This window comes from Chlorocebus sabaeus, chromosome 25 (genome assembly GCF_047675955.1).
Source record: "Chlorocebus sabaeus isolate Y175 chromosome 25, mChlSab1.0.hap1, whole genome shotgun sequence".
Lineage (NCBI taxonomy): Eukaryota > Metazoa > Chordata > Mammalia > Primates > Cercopithecidae > Chlorocebus > Chlorocebus sabaeus.
Window position 1 is genome coordinate 47,716,031 of NC_132928.1, and position 9,480 is coordinate 47,725,510.

Sequence of the window (9,480 nt, forward strand, 5' to 3'; positions counted from 1 at the left end):
CAAGCATTGTGGAAGACAGTGTAGCAATTCCTCAAAGATTTAGAACCAGAAATACCATTTGATCCACAATCCCATTACTGGGAATATATCCAAAGGAATATAAATCATTCTGTTATAAAGATACATGCATGCATATGTTCAATGCAGCACTATTCACAATAGCAGACTTGGAATCAACCCAAATGCCCATCAATGACAGACTGGATAAAGAAAACGTGGTATATATACACCATGGAATACCATGTAGCCATAAAAAGGAACAAGATCATATTCTTTGCAGGGACAGGGATGGAGCTGGAGGCCATTATCCTCAGCAAACTGACAAAGGAACAGAAAATCAAACACTGCACATTCTCACTTATAAATGGGAGCTGAACGACGAGAACATATGGACACAGGAAGGGGAACAACACATACTGGGGCCAGTTGGGGAAGTGTGGGGTGGAGAGAGCATCAGGAAAAATAGCTGATGCATGCCAGGCTTAATACCTAGGTGAAGGAAGGGTTGATAGGCTCAGCAAACCACCATGGCACATGTTTACCTATGTAACAAACCTGCACATCCTGCACATGTATCCCGGAACTTAAAATAAAACTTTAAAAAATCATCAATAATAACAGTGAAAGCAGCTAACGTTTTTGGGTACTTGCTATGTTCCAGACACTGAGCTAAGCTCCTTACATGCGTTATCTCATTTAATCTTCTCCAAACTTCCATAATGGCAACAGTATCCTAGTCCTTGTTTTGCAGATGAGACACTAAGGCACACAGAAGTTAAATAACTTGCCCAAGATCACACAGCTAGTGAGTAGTAAGATTCAAACCCAGATCCAGACCCTACTGTCAATCAGTATACTTTGTGACCACCTAGTGATGTCACAGGAACCACACTTCCATCACCTATTTTAATGCCGTGAATGTTCATCTTAAGAAATGCACATTAGACTTGAGGGGATAAAAATTCTCAATGTACTGAATCTTCTACCTTGGGCCAATCCTTCTCTTCAAAATGAGCCTACATGGGAACCAATGCTGAAAGTGTAAAGAGACCCCAGACAGGCCTGGCATCTGTATGCATAAGACAGAAAACCATCTCCCTGCACCCCTACTCCCAGTTAAAAGGCTGGGGGCATCTTTGAGTCAATGAATGGGCTGCTGCAAAGAATTCTGGGAATCCCAACCCCTGAGTTCTGCGACTCACAGTCCTGCAAAAGGTGGGTACTAGAATAGGGAGGTGGGCATATAGGCCAAATACTCTGTTCTGCCTTCCAGGAGGGAAAAAGCATGCTACCCAGGAAGCCCACAAGGGACATGTGGCCCGTGGGCATACCAGGGCTAAAGTGAAGGATGGACTGCTCTGTGGAAGGAAGGAGTGAAAGTGAACAGGAGGCATAGAGCCACATGCAGGACGACTGACAGGAGGGAAGGAGGAAGGCTGGCTTTGGCAGGGAGGGGAGGCAGGAGCAGAGGGAGTCAGAGGATCGGTTCAGGCAGTGAGAGAGGGCAGCCCCACTCTATTTCCCAGGCTGCTCTCTGGATGCAGGCAGGAAGGTTGAGTGTATTACACTGGCCCCACCTCCAGAGGCTCTCTCTGCAGCTGCTGGACTGGACACAAAGCGTGAGAGACAGAGACACCATCTCTGCTGATTTGTACCCAACTCTGGTTCCTGTTGCTGAGAGCCCACGTGTCACAGAAGCCAGAGCAGGGGGCCCACACTGCTGTCTGCATTTCCCAGGTAAGAACTGTCTGTGTGTGAGCCAGGAGTGGACAGCAAGGCCTGAAGGCGGTGAGCAGATGAGAAAGTAGGAGGTGGCTGCCTGGGATGGACTTTAGTACAATCTGGAAAGAATGAAGGAAAGAAGAGGGGTATGGGCTGGGGTTGCAACAAGCCCTTAGGGTAGGCTTCTGCAGAGTGTTGATGGATGTATGAGGTTGGGGAGTCAGACGCTGCATTTGGTCCACTCCTAGCTGGCAAGTGCAGAGGAAGTTCCAGCAAAGGACTGTGCTCTGACAGCCTCTGGGGACTAGCACATCTGGGGAGCAGAGGAGCCCGCCATACCATGGCATCAGTGTTCCTCTTTCAGACCAGGTATATTTGTGTAGACTGCCAGAAAATCTCTCCCTGTGCCCCTGCCTGCCTCCAGGTCTTCCTGGTGGTCGAGAGCACGCCTGTGGCAGTGATAGGAGGAAGAAAGCAGGACATATTCACTGGGGATATGGTTTCAGATGGAGGAGGGATTCCTCATCTGAAAAGAGAGTCCCCTGACAGGCTCTGGAGAAGAGATTGGTTAGCTAGTGGAGGGCTGTGTGCCACCCTAAGGAGGCTCCCCTGTGGCCCAGAGGAAAAGAATGAGACACAGGCTATGGAAAATGGGGGTACTTGTGCTGGAGGTGGGGTGGGGAGCAGGTAAAGTCAGTGATCTGTGAACAGTGCCACAGAAACAGGCAGTATGCTGTCATAAAGAGAGAAAGAGACCTAAGACATGCGTTTCATACAAATCCAGCATTCCTTTGCTGTCCCTGCTGGGGGACCCACAGCCTCATATCAAGCCTGCTGGTCTGAGTAAGTTCTGTGAGGTTGGCTAGTGGTATGTCCCCTCTATGAACTACACATTCACTCCCTAAGATCCACTATGCTGAAAATATGTCAGACCTGGGCTCCTGTCAAAAGACATGCGAGCTACCCTCTGCCATGTGATGGGCGAGGGAAGCAGTGAGGGAAGAGGAGTGGTCCCTGGGCTTGAGGGCACAAAGAGACATTAGATGCCGAACTCCAGTCACAACTGCACTGTGTCCTCCCTCCCTCCATGGCTTCTGTATCCAGAGTAGAAAGTTAGGATTCCTCCATACTGCTCCCTCTTCATACACACAGGGTAACTGAGCCCATGATCAGGCAGACACCAGGAAAGAAAAGTTTAATGAGATGGGGATAGGGTAACTGGAACAGCCAAATACAACGATCACTCCTTTTATCCCTTCTGAGAAGGCAGTGAAAGGTGGGCAGAGGCAGAGAGAAGGAGCTTTCAGAAGGTAAATACTCAGTGACTAATACTCTTGAGCACCCCAGGCAGTGGTCTCTGCAACATGGGTCCTGGCTCTGATGGGCAGCCACTGGCCTCTCTCTTTGGCGGAAGGCAATCTGGGTCAATGAGAGCAGGGAGGAGCCCAGCAGCGAGGCCCTGTAGCCAAGGTTCCTTGGCCCAGAAAACACAAGGGGCTTTGATGCCTACAGAAAGCCACAGCTCTTCACCCCAGGATGCTGCAGCTGCTCTTGGGCAGAGCCCAGCCCCAGAGCAGGCTTCAGTCTGAAGGCCACAGCTGGGAGGCAGGACCATTTGGGGCTTAATGGCCTTAAAATTAGAGAGAAATCCCACTGCTGCTGTCTATGAGCTGTGTGGCCTTGGGCAGGTAAGTAACCTCAATAAAGCTCAGTTTCCTGGTCTGTAAAATTGAAAGAATAAGATAATAATAATAGCATCTATCTCTTTTTTTGTTTGTTTGTTTTTAGACGGAGTTTCACTCCGTCACCCAGGCTAGAGTGCAGTGGCGCGATCTCGGCTCACTGCAAGCTCCGCCACCACCACCACCAGCTAATTCTTTTGTATTTTTAGTAGAGACAGGGTTTCACTGTGTTAGCCAGGATGGTCTCAATCTTCTGACCTCATCATCCGCCCACCTCGGCCTCCCAATAGCATCTATCTTAAAGTTTGCTGAGAAGAATAAATGAAATTATGTTTGTGAAGCACTCAACATAGTGCCGGGCTCATAACGTGTGCCCAGAAAAATGAGAGTTTTAATACCCCAAATGGCTCTCATGTCTCATGCCTTATGTTTGAAATCCTACATCTGGCTTCTTGAGTCAGGAAGTGTGTACCCCAGCGGGCATCTGCGGTATGCCAGGGGATCAGTATGGCACACTTGGGGGAAGACTAAACATTTAAACCCAAGGTAACTTTAATACTATTTTCTATAAAACAAACGCAACTGGCTGGGCACAGTGGCTCACGCCTGTAATCCCAGCACTTCGGGAGGCTGAGGCAGGTGGATCACAAGGTCAGGAGTTCAAGACCAGCCTAGCCAAGATGGTGAAACCCTGTCTCTACTAAAAACACAAAAATTAGCCAGGCATGGTGGTGGGTGCCTGTAATCCCACCTACTCAAGAGGCTGAGGCAGAGAATCACCTGAAGCTGGGAGGCAGAGGTTGCAGTGAGCCAAGATCGTGCCACTACACTCCAGCCTGGGTGACAGAGCGAGACTTCGTCTCAATTAAAAACAAAAACAAAAATGCGACATAAAATGTAAAACTCTCCTGAATGTTTATGATGAAGCAAAATTTCAAAGACAGGTCAAGCTCTCAGGGGGCATCTTCTGTCCCCTGGGTGCTTATTGGTAGCCTTCCTGGCAGTTAGGAGTTCCTCAGAAGTTACAAGGGCCTGAGAAACCCCGCTTAATCAGTGAGGGACAGCTGGTGCCTTCCTGACTCACCCTCATTCTCCCAAGGGCTGCTCCTTATCTTTGGAAGAGGTGGCCTACACAGTCCAGGGCCTGAGAGGTAACCCTGGCTGACACCATCATGGGATGGCAGACTTCCACTCCTGGCAGAGAAAGCAAGAGCCAGCCTGGTTTCCAGCTTCCTGAGTGGTGGACACTGTAAGAGTGCCTTAGGAGGACCAGAGCTTGCTTCCTACCGTCTCATCAAGTTGTCCCCCATGCTCACAAAGGACACATTTGGTTAACGGTTGGGGATGAGCACCCTAGACAGGGCAGCACACAGCTGGCACCCAGCAAATGGCCCACCCTGGCTATTCCTGACAGCATGGTCTCCTGGGGCTTCTAGCAAGTGGGATCTCCAGAGGGAATAAGGATGACTGGAATTTTCAGCAGAGCCAGGCCTCTGTCCTTAGTGAGGCTCAACAATATGCGTGGGATAGAGACCAGTTGGAAACAGAGCTATAGTGGGAACCTCAATCCCTCTGCTCATGAAAGTGATTAAGTACATTTTTTGTGGTTTTCTCTTCATACTTTTATTTTTGCAGGTATCCTGAGCCAAGCAGAATACTGCTCCTCAGAGGAGCAAGCAACGGAAGCGCCTGAACATCATGGCACAAGTGGACTCCCAGGACAGGTGGGGAGAGGCGTCTCCTCTCAGCAGCTTGACTGAGGAGGCTCATAACAGCCAGATGCTGAGCATGAACTTAGAGAGTGATGATGAAGATGGTGGGGAGGCCAAAAAAGAGGGGCCTGCTGACCCGGTGGCCTGTCCAAGGGGCAGCTCCCCAGTAACATATGACAATCCTGACTTGCCATGGCCCCATCCACTGGACAAAGAGGAAGAGAAATTCTCTGACTCCTCCAGTGCTGGGGGCATGGGGCAGAAACCAGTGGAAATGTCTGGGAAAGCCAGCTGGAGCAGAGATGTGGCAAAGATCAACGAGACCCAGGGTCCCCCAGGAGCAAGCACAGCTCTGGGTACCCTTCCCAGTGGTCTCGCACACAAATTAGGTCAGATGCAACCTCTTGGGGACCGACTACCTGCGGGTGATGATGGAGACTCGAGGGCCAACCAGGACACAGTCTTGGCTGTCCCATCCAGCTTCCCCAGCAATGGAAAGTATCTCTGTGCGCACAAAAGTGCAGACACGTCCGCAGAGAACTCTTCTCTGTTGTGTTTCCCCAGGCCAGGGAGCAACTGGGACCTCCCTACGCGAGAGACACCCACACCAGCGCAGGCGTCGGCCACCCCAGCCAGCCTGACTGCCGCGGTACTGGCAAAAGCGCGAATCAGCAGGAAAGTACAGAACCAGGCGGGCGGGCGCGAGGACGGAGAGGCTGAGGCGCGTCCATACAGGCGCCTGCGGGGTGGGCGAGCCTTCCAGAAGCCCAGCAAGCCGCTGAGCCCCGCTGAGACGCGCGGCGGAGCCAAGCGCTACGCATGCGAGCTATGCGGGAAGGCCTACTCCCACCGCGGCACGCTCCAGCAGCACAGGCGCCTGCACACGGGCGAGCGGCCCTACCAATGCTCCTTCTGCGACAAGACCTACACCTGGTCCTCCGACCACCGGAAGCACATCCGCACCCACACAGGCGAGAAACCCTACCCGTGTCCAGACTGCGGGAAGGCCTTCGTGCGCTCCTCGGACCTGCGCAAACACCAGCGCAACATGCACAGCAACAACAAGCCCTTCCCGTGCTCCGAGTGCGGCCTGACCTTCAACAAGCCGCTGTCGCTGCTGCGCCACCAGCGCACGCACCTGGGCGCCAAGCCCTTCCGCTGCCCCGCCTGCGACCGGGAGTTCGCTGTGGCCAGCCGCATGGTGGAGCACCAGCGCGTGCACTCGGGCGAGCGGCCCTTCCCCTGCCCCACCTGCGGCAAGTGCTTCACCAAGTCCTCCAACCTGTCCGAGCACCAGACGCTGCACACCGGCCAGAGACCCTTCAAGTGCGCTGACTGCGGCGTGGCTTTCGCGCAGCCCTCGCGCCTCGTGCGCCACCAGCGCATCCACACTGGCGAGAGGCCCTTTCCTTGCACGCAGTGTGGCCAGGCCTTTGCCCGCTCTTCGACCCTGAAGCGGCACCAACAGATCCACTCCGGAGAGAAGGGATTCCTCTGTGCAGAGTGCGGCAGGGCCTTCCGCATTGCCTCTGAGTTGGCCCAGCACATACGAATGCACAACGGAGAGAGGCCCTACCAGTGTAAGGACTGCGGCCAGGCCTTCACCCGATCCAATCACCTCCAACGACACCGAGCCAAGCACCGCACCTGCAAGAAGGAACCCATCCCTTCCTCTGATGAGTGAAGACAGCATCGTCGTCGACCTCACTACTTGGAACCTTCCCAGGTGGACCCACTCACATGGTATTGCCAGCCTCACTGGTCAGCCTTGCCTCCCAGTAGGTCGCGGGTCATGAGTGGTCCATTTGATTATATATTTGATCCCTTGAACAGAAAGTCATCACCGAGAGAGCACCTAGGTGTGTGGTTTCACATCGGTGGTTCTGAGTGTCCGAGGTCATAAACAATTGGAAAAGGGAAAGACAGAGTAGTGAGAGCTGATCAAACGTTGAGTTCCTGGGGTTGGGGAACCTGAATCAATCAGAAACTGCTTCTAGAATTACATGCTGGGCATTGGGCAGGGCTCCAGGGATAAGGTGGGGAAAAAAGACTAACCTGTCCTACCCTCAAAGCCATATGCAAATACTGAAAAGAAGGAATGAAGGACTAGTACTCTTTAGAGAAAGATGCTTTTTGTTTTTTACGTAAAGGAATCCCCAGAAGTGGTCCCTATGATGAACTCCCCCAAAGCAATGCCTTTGTGGGAGGGACTCAAACCCAGTCCAACATCCCATCATTTCACTTGACTGCAGAAATGGCTTTACCCTTAGGATATTTCTTTATGAGTCCTGGCTTTCAAGTAGAGAAGGGCTTTATCTTAGAGAAGGTGGTTTATGTCCTATTCCAGTTATTCTGGAAGTTCAGGACAGCCTTAGCATCTGAAAAAGAAGCACATTCCTCTTTATAGTGGAATTTAGTACGTAGATCTAACCCGAGTCTCACCCACAAAATTCATATGTGCCTTCTCTCTGGCTGCCTTTTTTCCTGTTTGCACTCTGAGGGCTTAAGTCATATTTACAAAGCAATTGGCCCATTTACAGAGAGACATCTATAATTTCTCCACAAAGCCTTGACCATGGTTCTTGAAACCTTTTGGGTTCTTTTACATTTGTCTGAATCATTAGCCTTGACTTGAAGTGAATAAAACACCCTTTGCCCAAGTGCCATTGGCTTGTCTGCATTTCAAAATCTTTAAAACCAGGTATGAAAGCCTACATGACTCACAGTTACCTAATGAGGTTATTTCAAAGTTTGCATTACTAACAGCCATTCTTCAAAGTGTATTAATGCATATAGTGATCTGTATAAAGTCAGTAGTTCTTAGCTGAACCTCAACTGTGAGGAATCTATGACTCCACAGATGTCCTTGGTGCACGTAGGCAAACGGCACTTCTTATCTTACCGAAGTTAAATAAGATATTCCATAAGAAGGTATAGTGCCCTTCTGGGGGGAGTACCTTCAGTATATTCCTAAAATTGCCACCAAAGAATGCCAAATCTGAATTTCTCTTGGGTTCCACCTGATTTGGACCTAGGGTGTGACCTCTAAATATCATTCTCATGATACATGGGGGCACGAAAGAGAAGTAAGAGAGAGAGAGAGAGCTAGACAGCTAGATAACTAGATAGTCTTGTGTCTTGTTTGACCAAGGTAACCTTAATGAAAGGGTCGGTTCCACCCTTTACTGTTGATGTGACCTTGGGCTTCAGCTTCTGCATCTGCGTAGGCAAAATAGAAGTGATAATAGTAGGTAAGGATCACTCTATGATGGCAACTTTGGCTGAATGCAAGATGAACTTGTGACTATGAAAAGAGCAAAAGCTAACTTTTTTTTCTAGATAATCAATACAGTATTTGAAGACTGAAGGATTACTCCTTTTCATTGTAGGATTACTCCTTTCCATTGTATCCTTTCTTTTTTTTTTTTTTTTTTTTTTTTTTTAATTTATTTATTATTATTAAACTTCAAGTTGTAGGGTACATGTGCACGACGTGCAGGTTTGCTACATATGTATACTTGTGCCATGTTGGTGTGCTGCACCCATTGTATCCTTTCTTAAAAATGGTCATTAGTATAGTTTTTACAAATTAAAAAATTTGGTTTTGTTTTATAATTTTTATGGAGTTGTTCCCCTAAGCCTGGTTGCATAGGAATCACCGGGCTGTTTGTTAACCATATAACTTGCTGCACCATAACCTTGAATACTGATAAAGGTCTGCAGTGTGGTATCTAGGTATGGCTTCCACATGGGCATAGCTTTGGAGAAGGAGTGAGTGTACTTGTTAAAAGGCAGAAAAGCCGGATTTGCTTGTGCTGGGTATCTTTGGTGCTGTATACTATGTTTCTGGAATATAAGGGGTAGAACATACTGAATAGGTCCAAGAGAAGTTCATTAGTCCTTCAGGCCTATCACAAAACAACTCAGATTTTAAGGAAAATTGTCCCAACCAGTCTTTTCTCACATCAACTGCAAGGGTCATGCTGAGTAGGTATTAGAGAAGAAAGGAATCCCATTGGAACCAGTAGTCACAGATCACTGGACCAGACAGTGGTACACAAGTAGAAGGCAACAGTACATGGAGTGGACAAAAGAGAAGCCAACCAGCTGTGAGGTAGCTTGGGACAAATTCTGCTCAGTAGAGTCTGTCCATTCAAAGTGGGGGCAGTTGAATCACATCTTTGGAGAAGAATCAATGCTTGAAGACAGGTTGTTCTCTCTTGCATTTGTGCCCCAAATTATGCTGAGCTACTTTCCAGTTTTCTATTAACCTACTGTACATCACAGCAGACAATCTTATTTCTCTATTATGTAATTAAAAATCAGGGTAAAGCCAGGTGTGGTGGCTCATTCCTGTAATCCCA

General features: G+C 49.3%; 1 protein-coding gene across 1 annotated transcript; it reads left to right on the forward strand.

Moving 5' to 3' along the window:
- The first annotated feature begins 697 nt into the window (after positions 1-697).
- On the forward strand, positions 698-8,467 carry ZNF648 (zinc finger protein 648). The gene is made up of 2 exons (XM_007989286.3): positions 698-1,737; positions 5,040-8,467. The coding sequence occupies exon 2, from the start codon at positions 5,103-5,105 to the stop codon at positions 6,798-6,800; it is 1,698 nt and encodes a 565-aa protein (XP_007987477.3). The 5' UTR covers positions 698-1,737; positions 5,040-5,102; the 3' UTR covers positions 6,801-8,467.
- The last annotated feature ends 1,013 nt before the right edge of the window (positions 8,468-9,480 follow it).

Coding starts and splice junctions, on each gene's coding strand:
- ZNF648 (XM_007989286.3), top strand. CDS start 5,103: ATGGCACAAGTGGACTCCCAGGACAGGTGGGGAGAGGCGTCTCCTCTC.